The sequence below is a fragment of the Rhipicephalus microplus genome, chromosome 5, assembly GCF_043290135.1.
Source record: "Rhipicephalus microplus isolate Deutch F79 chromosome 5, USDA_Rmic, whole genome shotgun sequence".
Lineage (NCBI taxonomy): Eukaryota > Metazoa > Arthropoda > Arachnida > Ixodida > Ixodidae > Rhipicephalus > Rhipicephalus microplus.
The window spans coordinates 199,978,270-199,991,451 of record NC_134704.1 but is presented as its reverse complement, the minus strand read 5'-3'; the positions used below and the strand labels follow the sequence as shown (position 1 = coordinate 199,991,451).

Genomic DNA, 13,182 nt, shown 5'->3' with positions numbered 1-13,182 from the left:
CGTGACATGCGACCGGCTGAGAAGAGAAATTCCAGAGGATGAGCTGGCACTGTGGGTTGGGACGCCGAGCTGCTAAGATGGGGGAAACGAGTATCGCTACCATGACGAAAGCAGCATGACCGCCTGGTTCTGAAGGATGTTGACTCGAAGAGCTCGGGAAGTTGCCGTCGACTCCGGGATGGTCCCGAATGAGGCTGCCCGGACTTGCCACATCCTGCCCAGTAGTTCCTGGTGGACTTGCAGCTTCTCTACATCACATTAGTAAGGGAGCAGCCCAAGCAGTCAGCCGAGTAGACGTGTCAGCGGGGAGTCCTTGACGAGCGGGGCCTAGCGAGGCCAAAAATTGAGACAAGGAATGAGACACCGGCAATAAGGATGAGTGGTATGTGCGGCAGGAGCACCCCATGGTGACCGTAAAAGGTGGAGTGGCCCGTCGATGACGGAGGACTCTACTAGATGTCGACACACCAAGGGGCAATCAGTTACAACGCAACGAGCCCGGAGAATATTCCATTGTTGACATCACATTGGCTTAGGGCCAGTGGCTAAGGCTAGCAATGGATTGAGACTGAGCAATAGTCAGTTTTGGTTTGACTATGTATTGGTTGTCATTGTGATAATTTTGGGTACTCGCGAGTGTTTCGTTTTTGCTTTTGATTTTTGACTTCTTTTGTCATTGTTTGTGTTTGGTGTGATAAAGTGTGTTTCGCCGCGCCCATCTCCCGCTTCTCCCAAATTCATCCTTTGCAATTACTTTCGAGATAAGTTCATGACAGATCGACACAACATTGGCACTATTGGTGCCGAAAGTCTGGCACGGCTAAGCTGAGCGTGCAAAGAAAGATGAAAAGCTGATAACAGTACTGGGCGATAGTCCTGGTAGCACCTGAACACAGAACACTTTTCCTTCTGATGATATGGAGACACAAATTGTCCAATGGAATGCCAGAGGCATTTTGAGAAACTTTGATGATATCCGAGAAATACTACCGCAATTCGATCTGAGGCTTTTCTGTGTTCGAACACAATTTTTTTGATGCAGTACATGATATTCCACAATGATCACGACACTAGCCTCGCAGCATCCGAGCTCTGGCCATTATTGCTGAAGTTGTCAATACTTGCGCCTTTGTACAATGCTATAGAAACAGTAGCCATTAGGGCCATCCTGTTTGATGAGCTGGTCACGGTCTGTTTTTCGTATATTTCACCTGAATATTGTTTGGAATTAGAGGAATTTGAGGAAATTCTGGACCAGCTCCCCGAGTCTTACATTTTAACTGGCAACTTCAATGCTCATAACACGCTATGTGCCAATATGCGTTGTGATGCAACGGGTCGTATGATTGAAAAATTTCTTATGCAGGGGTGAAACAGCAGCACCAATTGCGCCACTTCATACAATTCCCTATTTTTGGGCCAAGCTGTGCGAAAATACTTGATCATTCTCAAAATTTTCTCAGTTGCGCTAATTTAAGCAAGAAAGGGAGGCTACGTTGCCCAGCGGCAGTTTGCGGCATCAATCAATCCAAGCAGGCATACTCTTACCTCAACCTATGGTGTAAGATAAATTCCCATTAGGTCAGGGCACTCGCAAGATGTGATCGACTATATGAAGTAACAAAGCCAAGCACCCACTCACGGTCCGCTGACCGCAGGGGATACCTATCTGTGCGATAGCGCAACTTCAACACAAAACGGTGTTGCCGTAGCCACCAACGCTGCGCGGGTAATATGACCTTACTAGTTTGCAAAAGCGGCTATGGCATGTTAGCAACTAGAGCTGGAAAAGCATACCACATTTTCTTTGCGCGAACAGAGTTAACGTGTTGCAAACATTAGTACTGCTGGTGACCACATTGGCAGCCATAGCATCTGCACATCAAATATTTCTATCTTGAAGTTCTGTTAGTTGCATCGCCCTGGCAATATATCCGGTGCTGTCACCGAACCAATGGACTTGTGCCATTGTAATTTATCTGGTTGAAAGCATCTTGCAAGTGGGCAAAGAACTTGTGCCTTAAACCTAACCCGAATCGTGGAAAAAAAAGGGGGTGGGGGTGGGGTGGCGTAGCGCTGTTTGAAAATTTTCTGGCCTTAATCTAACATCCGCAGAACGCGGCTTTAGCCACATTTGCTGCAGTACACTGGTGCCCTGCGGGAAAGCATATTATGATTTGGAAGGGGCTGTTAGCATTATTCATGGGACATAGTATTTTTCAATCAATTACTCATGCATGTATAATTGTGAGCACTGGTATAATCACCGAAAGCTGAAAAAGTGGCTGGCAATCATTTAAAGTAGTGTATGACATTTCTGCTGCCCTGTGTATATATATATATATATATATATATATATATATATATATATATATATATATATTGAAATACCACGGGTTCACCTGACGCTTTATTCAAGCAACAGCGAAATGGCGCCGATGATTAAGAGGAACGGGCGAAGACTGATGATGGTTATTGACAGATGAGGATGACGTCCAATGAATTCTTACACTAATTTTCCCCGTCGACGGAAGCGGCCAGCCTGGCCGCGAATTACGCTGGGGAACGCATACGATAGGGCTTGAGACGCGAAGCGTGAACAATCTTTGTCCCGCGGCAGCGTTGGTCAGTGGGGACATGAACAGGTGTGACAAGGTAGTTCACCGGTGAGGTCTGTTCGATAACTTTGTAGGGGCTGAGATAGCGTGACTCAAGCTTCTCGCATAAGCCAGGCGTTCGCGCAGGAGTCCACAGAAGTACATCGTCGCCAGGGCGGTAGAGAACGACACGGTGAGTGGCATCGTAACGATGTTTGCGATCTTCTTGGCTAGCTTCGGTGTTTACACGGGCAAGACGACGGCATCGAGCAACACGGGACAGAAACTGGTCGCAAACGAATCGTGAAGAGTTGACGGGGCCAGAAAAGAATGAAACGTCGAGTGGTGATGTCGGTTGGCGTCCGTATACTAGGAAGAATGGAGAATAGCCTGTGGTTCGTTGAACTGCCGTATTATATGCATACGTGACAAAGGGAAGTATGGCATCCCAATCGCGATGGTCCGGTCAGATATACATGGACAGCATGTCACACAGCGTGCGATAAAATCTTTCCGTTAAGCCATTGGTTTGCGGGTGATAGCTAGATGTTGTTTTATGAACTGTTTTTGGTGCTTGAAGAACTTCACTGAGCATGCTTGAAAGAAATGCCTTGCCCCGGTCGCTCAAAAGAACACGAGGGGCTCCGTGACGTAGATAAATAGAATGCAAGAAGAAAGTTGCTACTTCCGAAGCAGTTCCTGAAGGGATCAAGGCCGTCTCAGCGTACCGAATCAAGTGATCTACCGCGGTGACGATCCATCTCTTGCCGTCTGATGTAGTTGGGAGGGGCCCAAAGAGGTCAATTCCGACGACAGAGAACGGCTCTGATGGACAAGGAAGTGGTTGTAGGGTCCCGACTGGAGCAGTAGTGGGCCGCTTGCGGTGTTGGCAAAGTGCGCACGAGGCAATATATTTAGCTACCGTCGTGGAAAGACCTGGCCAGAAGAATCGACTGCGGATGCGCTCTTATGTTTTGTAGTAACCCAAGTGTCCTGACGTCGGGTCGTCATGGGAAGCGCGCAGAACTTCAGTGCGTAGTTTCGTGGTACGACGGGAACCCATCGGTGACCTTCCGGGTGGAAAATGTATCGATGTAGCACATCGTCCTCCAACTTGAATAGTTGGAGGGCTTGCTCTTGCGCCATGGTGCTCTGCTGGCGTAAGCGACGTTCCGAACGGAGCTCCAGGAGGTGGCTTTGGATGGAGAGAGGTCGAAGAAATCAAGAAGCACCTTCCACCACTTGAAATATCACGGGTTCAGCTGACGCTTTATTCAAGCAACAGCGAAATGGCGCCGATGATGAAGAGGAACGGGCGAAGACTGATGATGGTTATTGACAAATGAGGATGACGTCCAATGAATTCTTACAATATATATATAAATTCTGCGCCAGTTTTTATTTTGGCACCCCTACCGCTCAGATTCACGAATCTCCTCAATTTTAAGGTTCTCAGCTTTGTACATCTACATTCGAATTCATGGATTCTGTCAAAGGATTTAACAGGCACAGCAAATGCTAATGTGGGCTTTATCATTGTTTGCTCAGTGCGATGGCAGAAGATACTACTATTATTGAAACAGCAGTGCTCATGTTCACTCTGCGCAATTTAAGTGGGGTTGAATGGTTTGCACATACTTTTTTTTTCTAAACGTAAGCCTTGTTTTTTATACTGCCCCAAATTCGGTCTTTTGGGGGTAAAAGTAGGATTGTTTTTTTCCTGTAATCTGCTACAAATTTTCAATGTAGTGCTCCAAAAGTAAGAGTTTAATGCTGCAAAAATTGCTTCTAATTCTATTTTAGCTGTTGCATCCCTGTTTATGTGTTCCGATGCAGTCGTACTTAACAGTAAGAAGTTCACTTTTCATAAGTACTGCACACTACTACTCAATAGCCCAAGCATGTGCTCTCTGTGCTCTGTGTTTTTAACGCTTAAGACAGTTAAGCCGGAGCACCCTATCAGAACTGGGGAAGGTTCGTGGCAGAAACTTGTATTTAGATTTCGGCAAGGCTCCCTAAACGCTCTTGTTTCCGATGATACGTGTGGCATTGACAGCATGAGTGTGATAATTGGGGCTTTGAGGGCGGAAGTGCAGTTAACGAACACAGCTTTTTCAGTTGAAATTGAAGAGCTGTATTATTCTGTACCCCATACCAAACTGTTTGCAGTTCTGCGCAAGGCCATTGAATTGCAAGGCGAGACCTCTTTTTGCAGCCTTGCAACTGAGAGTGTAATTGAACTTTGATCTGTTGGCAACTTCTGTCACCTTCGATGACAAGTTGTTTTTACAGAAAAACGGTTTATGCATAGGGTCTTGTGTTGCTCTGGTGCTTTGCAGTATTTTCTTAGCCAATTTTGACAGTCACTTGTGCCAAAGCTTCGATGATCACCGGGGAGCTGGTTTTTTCAGATATGTTGATGATTTCATTTTTCTTAATATTGACGGGAGTGATTGTGTCTTACCCCCGTATTCACAAACGCTCCTCGACTCGACTTTAACCCTTCACTTGACAGAGTTGAGCACTGCGCCGCTGATCGGCTGAAAAAGACGCTGCGCTGCTCAAGAATCGCACCACATTATCGCTGATATGCAGTGACTTGCCATGCCTAGAGAGGGCGCTTCCATCGGCTTTCTCGAGTGAAGGTGAAGCGTTGAGTGAAGGGACGTTGTAGAATACGGGGGTTAGACGTCATTGGTAACATCATTTCAGTGTTTCAAACATGCTGCTGACACTTTCGTTTCACGCATGAAGTTCCGCAGGAAATTATCATTAGGTTTCTAGACCTTACACGCTTGTTTCATCCTCATGTTCACATGTGCAGGAAGTATAGTCCAAGGACTAAAAAGAATCTTTTGTCCTATGATTCCTTTCACTTCAAGCTGGTCAAAAGAGGTATTGCCAATTTTTGTCTGTTAAATGCTGTTACTTAGTTGCAATCATAAAATGCAAAATAGCATGGTTGAGCAGCAAAATAGATTTTTGTTGGCTGGCTACCTGAAGTCATAGATAACTTCTGTTGCTGAATATGTGTTTAAGCGCCTCAAAGTAAAACACAGAAGTGATGGTGGTGTTCGAGAACAGAAGAAGCTTGTGGTTATGCCGTATGTACATGGCATATCACATGGATTGGAAATGGTTCCGGCCAGGGTTGCTGTAAAACTACTCTGTTCCACACCCAGCAAACTCGCGAGTCTTTGTAAGAGGGTTGTGCAGCTCGGCACGAAAAGCAGGATTTGCGACTTAAAGCAAATCAAGAAATACTGCGTGTGTAACACGTGTGGTGTATAGCATCCCTTCAAGTTATAACAAGTTTTATGTTGGACAATCTGGTTCATGTGTAATTGTTCGGTTGAGGGAGCATGAAAATTTTCTACCCTCGTTAACTGGTGGTAAAATGCCGTTGCGTTGCAAGTTGTGTGGCTGTACGCCCCTGTTTGATAAGGTTACAATTTTAGGTAAGGCTAAGACACTGCGAATGTGGGAGATTATAGAGGTATTCTATATTTGGAAAGTTGTTTCAGACAAATGTGTCAGTGCAGTTTTGGTTTATCTCACAAAGAAAGAATGTTTTTGTTTCTAGCACAGAGGTGATCTGCTTAGATTAGCTGGTTTTTGTGGTTTGTTATCTGAGCGTGCGTTGCACATACTTAGGAGGAAGGTTTTTTTTTCGAAATGTCAGTTGTTAGTGCCACGTCTGTTTCTGCAGCTCTGCTCCCCCCCCCCCCCCCCCCAGTTTCGGCGTTTCGTGGCTTCATTTGTAGTTTACTAAGTATGTACCAACTTGCCCAACAAGCAACTCTCCTGAGCCTCTGCAGCACTGGTACACTATTTAGGTTTTGAAGTAGTGATGAATCCCTACGGGAGGGATCATTTTCTGTCAATTCTGAACTTACAGAAACAGGTTGATTGCATACCATCTAGACCTGGGTGGAAGACTGCTGCAGCAGACGAATAAATTCCAAGACTGCTCACTTCTAGTGCGGGGGGACATTATCACCCCCAATGTAGGTGATGCAGTGGCATATGTCACAGCTTATCTCATGAATGCTGTGACCATCAGTGACAGAATCATCAATAGGCAATCAGTGTAAGAACATTTCTCACTTTGTGGGAGCAAACTTTGCGAGGAAGTTGGTGTTTGACTCTTGCAGTACAGCCTGATGGTTCCAGTGAAACTCCTACCTCCGTGGGCAGTGACAGGTAGTACAAGGAGACATGTCATTTACTGATGCCATAAAGCATGTCCCCGATATTATTATACAAAGGTACTTTGAACAGCTGCGAGCGAAAATCTCCTGCCCTGAATTCTACTGAGGCACGTCAAAATTGAACCTTGGTGTGTCGTACATGGCCATTGGTTTGTCCTTCTCTGAATTTAGTGCTCTTGCACCAGAAACGAGATCTTTTCTGCAGAAGCATAGGCGCTTCTGTCAGCAATGAATCATATTAAGGAGGAGGAGGAAAGGTGCATAAGGGGGTAATTTGAATGACATGTGCCATCTGCGCCAACAATCAACAAGGTGTAATATGCTGGGTTCATGGGACCATAGGCATCAAAGGTAATGCCCTTGTTTACGAAATGACAACATCGATAATAAGCAAACGAAGTACTTCCTCAATAGCTGTTCCTGCCACTGCCTTGAACCCAACTTTACGAAAAGCACTTAAGGGTTATTGACAGCAATTGTGTGATGAGGATGCCTTAATCAAATTACACCTAATCTAGCCACAGCTGGGACTCTGGCAGCGAACAAGAATACGAAAGAATGATGTCATCTCTTGTTGCCTAAGTATAGGAGGCAGGTACGGCACACATTCGTATGTCCTAATTGGTTAAGAGCCTCCTATTTTTCGGAAATGTAGCAACAGGCTGACTGACATCCACGTCTTGATAGAGTGTCGGGGAACTGAAACTGATCACAAACACCACTTCTCTTTGTGGGGTTCATGCGGGTGCTTGAAATCCTTGAAAATCCTTGAATTTGAAAAATTACTTTTTAAGGATTTCAAAAGTGCTAGAATTTTTGCAAATGCATTATTTGGGATGCCGTAAATGTAGCAGGTTGCATATGTAATGTCCCTATGACAAAAGAATTTAGAACATCAGTAGCTTGTGCACGAAACCTACTCCATGCATTTCTGGAAACTTGGAAAAGGCAGGAACAGAAAATGACTGTTGCATTGAGGAGGAGATGACTACGCTTACAAAAAGGGTAAAGAAACTTGAAGCCACTTTTACAGCAGACTCTTATGCGGAGACAGTTAGCGACCTGGTGTACGTCATCAAGGCCTTAGGAAGACTACCTAGACCAAGCAGCAGGAGATGGTGGATATGAAAATTCAGAAAAAGGCATTGCGTAATAACTGTTCCATAGTTTCGTTACGTAATAACTGTTCCTTGGCCAGCTCGCTGGCTGGCATGCACGCACTTGTTGGGCCACATCTCTGTGCAGCATCGTCACTGAAATCCTATAGTTAGCTTTCACTTGAAAAAGGTATGCACTGAAAGAGCACGAAAGGGGCTGAAGGCATAAAAACTTCATGATGCAATAGAGAGGCCAACATTTTGCAAGGATCCCGGCTGTGGCGGCTGCATTTCCAATGGAGGCGGAAATGTTGTAGGCCCGTGCACTCAGATTTGGGTGCACTTTAAAGAACCCCAGGTGGTCTAAATTTCCGGAGCCCTCCACTACGGCGTCTCTCATAATCATATAGTGGTTTTGGGACGTTAAACCCCAGAAATCAATCAATCAAATCAACATTTTGCAAGGACTGTGTTTGGTTTGTGCAGTAACAGGATATCAATTTATTTTGCAGGGACTTGTATAAAAAGACATGGCATTGTCAAGTCCCATCATAAGCCACAAAAGAAAAGAGATTTGAAATAGCATATACAGAGTAACAATTTTTCAGAGCTTGAAAAGCGGTGGAAAAATGAGCATTAATATCATGTTCATCTGCCAGTGTTGCGCCACTTGCTTCACAACCTACAGATTGTGCGTTGACAGATGAGAAGCTTGCCAAGACTTCTTCATTGGTGGATAACCTTAATTTGCCGTGTCTGCTATAAAGGTGAATGAAAAACTAGCATCAGACACATGATCAAGGTGTCTTGAGGAGCTTAGTTGGAATAAGGTGCGTTAGCACAGGATGTTCCTGGGTGCGTCTGTGCAGCTATGTTCGGTATCCCTAGTTTACCAGCGCTCTACAGTCAATAAAAACACATAATAGTTTGCGCTCAATCTGTTTGGTGTACCTTCTTTGTGCTGTTCTTTTCTATTTTAGCTCAATATGTTCAGGCAGGATACGGTATCTGTATTGACATTAACGCATGGCCAACAGTGACCTGTTTGTCACGGGGGTTAATTAATTGACTGATATAGATAGCTGTTTACATGTGCAAGTGCATAAAGTGTAAGAATTGTTGACTAACTGCTAATGTTTGATGGCAGATAACAAGGTACGTAATCACATGCTTTCCAACAGTTTTGGCATCTGTTTATTCGTTTCAGTGCCCTATTATGCACCCACAGATGAGCGGACTTCTGCAGCCATATCCAAGCTACAAGCAATGCCATCTATACGAGCCAAGCAAACAGGTTTACCTTGATAATTGATGATAGTGCAGGCTAGGGACATAAACAAAAGAAGGCACATTCAGTTCAATACTGTGCTTTGTTGTCTTGAATGTGGCTTTCTTTGTCTTGCATTACCGTCAATTATCATGCTAACATACCAATGGGCCCAAATTGCAGTAGTACCAAATCGCCGTATTATTGAGGTTTACCATTGTTAATGGGATGATATGTTCTACTTGTTAGTGTATGCATCAACAGCATATTTCCCTTTAAGGAAATATAGTGTGCTAATAATGCGTGACTCTCAAATGTCTTTACTAGGCCAAGGTGAGTTTCGCAGCCTGGTAGCCTGGCTCGAGGATCAGAAGATACGTCACTACAAGCTTGAGGATCGTGCAGCCTTGCGAGCACTAGACGCGCCTGGATGGATGCAAGCATTTGAAACGGTTTGTGTTACTCGCAATGCATGAGTTACCAGTTATGAAAATATGTCAGCTCAGCTTATTTTGCAAATTCTTCAGCATTTTTTTCTCACATGCAATGGTTAATTTATGAAATATCCCATTGTCTTTTTGGTTAGCTTTATATGTTCACATTGATGGCCCTGCTGCTACATTTGACAAAACCCATCTAATTGCCATAGAGTAGTGGAACAATGCCGGGTGAGCTTATAAAAATGATTCAGGAACTGTATAAAAGCTCTGTTAATGGCAGTCACGTGTGTTTACTCACCGCACCACCTTTTATACTCCCACCTTTTTTTTTTTTTTCACTACTGCGCTTATTGACACAATGTCTCGCAGGGGACTCACAATGTTAGTGATAAAGATGTGAAGTAACATATAGTTTCTATATATCTGTTCTGGCACAATATTAATATATAATAGAAACAAAAGGCACCTTCACTGCTGTGTACCAATTGATCCTATGTCAAAGACTCGAAGAAATTTAGTGTATTGGTGCAGCACACACTTGTTTATTGTTTTTATAATACTTTCTATAATTACGTGTTCGGGTAATAGAAACATTTTTGCAGTCCTGTAACATTTAAATTGCAGAGCTTTCACTGTACATCTATAATGCAAATCCTTCTAGGCTTCTCCTTACTAGAACACATAAATAACTTGTGGACACTTTTCATGCTTCACTTTGAGTGGCTGTCTTCATGCACTAAACCATAATTTGCACTGTGCAAGCCATTGACAGTATAAAAAAAAAAACTTGTAAAAATGACCGAGGGAGTGACATTAAGCCTGAATTATAGTGCCTAAAAAATAGTACCTAAAGCAGGGTGTCTACTAGCCTGGTAAAGTTGGGGAGTAGTCAAGGCATTATTGAAAAACCTGGCCAGGCTGTAGAAGCAGTCTGTGTCATGAAAGTTGTATCTACCTTTGATCAGAGCTTGAAAAGTTGCTCCTTCGGCTGCAGCCACAGTGAACACCTGAGCAGAAGCGTAACAAAAAAAAGCAAGCGTAAAAAAAAGAGGTGGTGCATTACTGTTGCTTCTGCATATCACTTAGGTCCCAAGCATTAAGTTACTCATGCTGATAAATTTAAAAGCACTGAAATTTGGGCAACTTTTTAATTAAACATAGTGGTATTTAGAGCGTGTAAGTAGACAAGAAACGAAAGACGGAGGTAGAGAGACGAGCACTCACTTCAAACTAAAGTTTATTCACAGAAAAGGCCAGGTTTTATCCTACACCGAACATGGAAACGCATGCGTGAAACAACAATCTAAAAAACACGGAGGACAGCTATCATCTCGGAGGTAAAAAAACCACAAAACACCCCACGTATCTTCTGCGCATGAAGACATCATAAGAAAAAATGAAACAACTGAGGTGAAAGACCACACATGTCAGGGCAAGTAAGAAAGTGGCTATCGCTGGCCTGCTCTCTGCGTCGAAAAACTTATTTAAGTAAGCCACTTCACTGGTTAGTAGAATAATAAGTGGCTGGCTGACGCACGTGGAAGCATTTTCATGAATATAGAAGGCATTCATTATATCTCTTGTTGTCCTGTTTCTGCGCCAGAAAAGAACGAAAGTATTGTTAAACTCTGGAGTGCACCCACATTCTTGACAGTGCCGTGCGAGGTGTGAATATGGAACGCCTTTTAAGGAACTATGGTGTTCCCTTAGTCTGACATTTAGGCAGCGGCCAGTCTGACCTACATAGCATAGGCCGCATATGAAAGGAGTACTGTAAACAATGTTGGAAATACAGTAAACAGAAGGCATTCCATGGTTAACGTTGCATGTGGACTGCTTTGGCAATCCTTTGTGAAGAGCTGGACAGATGGAACCTATTTTATGCTTTGCATTAAAAACAACGTCCACATTGCATCAAGAGGCCACTTACTTCAGTGAATGAGAAAAACCGTGAACCTGTGGAATTACGGCGTACTTTCTTCTCTCCTCCACTGGGGCAACAGTTTCTTCATCATTCGGTTTTGCCGTGATGAGTCTCAGGCACTTTTGGCTTGCTGTGGCGATGCTGCTTTCAGGGTACCCAGCCTCGCGTAGTTTCTTTACTTGGCCTGTTGCACTTTCGTGCATCAAATGGTGGCATGATTTTGTGACTGCTGAACGGATGAAGTTAAAGGAACTTTTATTTTTTACCAGCTTGGAGTGCACGGAGCGTTTATCTACCAGTGCTTTTGAAAGGGGAGGCATGTATTTCCAGTACACGTGTGAACCACCTAGCACGAGGTTCAGGTCATGGAAGTGGATGGGTTGATCTTAAGGGGTTTCAAACGAAAACTTTGGGCCTAATCCTTCTTTCCTGAAGGCTTTCAAGACGTCCACTAGCTTGTGACTGAAATTGAGTGCATCAAAAAAACATGAGGTAGTCATCCATGTACCCCATTACTTTATGAGCCAACCCACACAGGCTCTTATTAACTGCTCTATCAACTTTAGTGGAGATAACGTGGCTTGAAATTGGTGCAACTTTGCGACCCTCTACACACACCGAAATGCCGAGCATAAGCGGCCCTTTTCCAAGACCTTAACGTGAATTGTAGGTAGAAAAACAGCAGCTCCTGGAAACTATCTACAGAAATGCCGCACCTGGTTCTAAATAAATCTCGTTATCTCACAAACACTTCTTTACTCTCAATAACAAATCATTGTGAAGCAAAGAATAATAAAGGTGCTCAACATCGATGCTAAAAGCACTGCATCCAACCGGGTTCTCCTGGCACGGAAATGTCACAACAGAGAATGAGCTAGAAATGTAGTAAGGTTCATCAATTGTTAGTCTCCCAAAAGTTTCTGTAGGCAGCCTGACATTGCGTAGAGCCAGGAACCCTTCTCGGAAATGAACTTCGGGCTTGTGCGTCTTAGCGGAGACAAACACATTCATCAGTAATCCCTTGCTGTTCTTCGCTTGCAAGTTTCTGAAGCGAGAACTTGTTTAGGAGGTCAACGGCATGAGCTCTCACTTTCGCCGGCCTGTCAAACACCTGTTTTGAAGTTCTCGTTCACGGCTGCTGTTTTCTTCTCTGAGGACATTTCTTCTGCCATAATGACGAAGAAACCCTCTTTGTTCAACAAGACTGCTATGGGACCAGAAGTGGCAAAGAAGTTGACGACAGAACCGGTGCTCTTTTTGCTTGATGACGGTCGACCCAGTTTTGACAATGCGTTGATGCACTCTCCCATTCACACCGACCTAGAGTCTTTGGGCAGTCGAGCCACTATCGTCCTTGACAGCGTTAGCAACTCCCCTGGCTGTAACTGCTGTGCGAGACAGAACTTCGGACCAAGACGGAGCAAATGTTCTTCTTCTGGAGGGTTGAACTGGTTGCCAAAATTAAGCACACTATCCAACACCTTAGCTGACTTTTTCATCTTTGAAGGCAATAAAGGGTGTGTCTGATGCCAAAGCCATTCTGTTGTCTGGTTGCTCACCTTAGACCATATGTAGAAGTTTCTTGTCGCGCTCCTCTGGTGTACGTCCATGTTGCACGCAACATGTAGACAATCCTTGAAGAATCG

At 44.2% G+C, this 13,182-nt stretch overlaps 1 protein-coding gene across 4 annotated transcripts in view; it reads left to right on the top strand.

The window, feature by feature from the left end:
- The window catches only part of LOC119173570 (RNA transcription, translation and transport factor protein), a 115,063-nt gene that overhangs the window by 15,949 nt on the left and 85,932 nt on the right, over nucleotides 1-13,182 (top strand). For 3 of the 4 annotated variants that reach the window (XM_075896372.1, XM_075896371.1, XM_075896373.1), the window contains exons 2-3: nucleotides 9,113-9,199; nucleotides 9,500-9,624. In XM_075896372.1, coding sequence (XP_075752487.1) covers nucleotides 9,113-9,199; nucleotides 9,500-9,624 — 212 coding nt within the window. The remainder of the gene's footprint in view (nucleotides 1-9,112; nucleotides 9,200-9,499; nucleotides 9,625-13,182) is intronic. The other variant, XM_037424373.2, reaches the window with a different exon arrangement.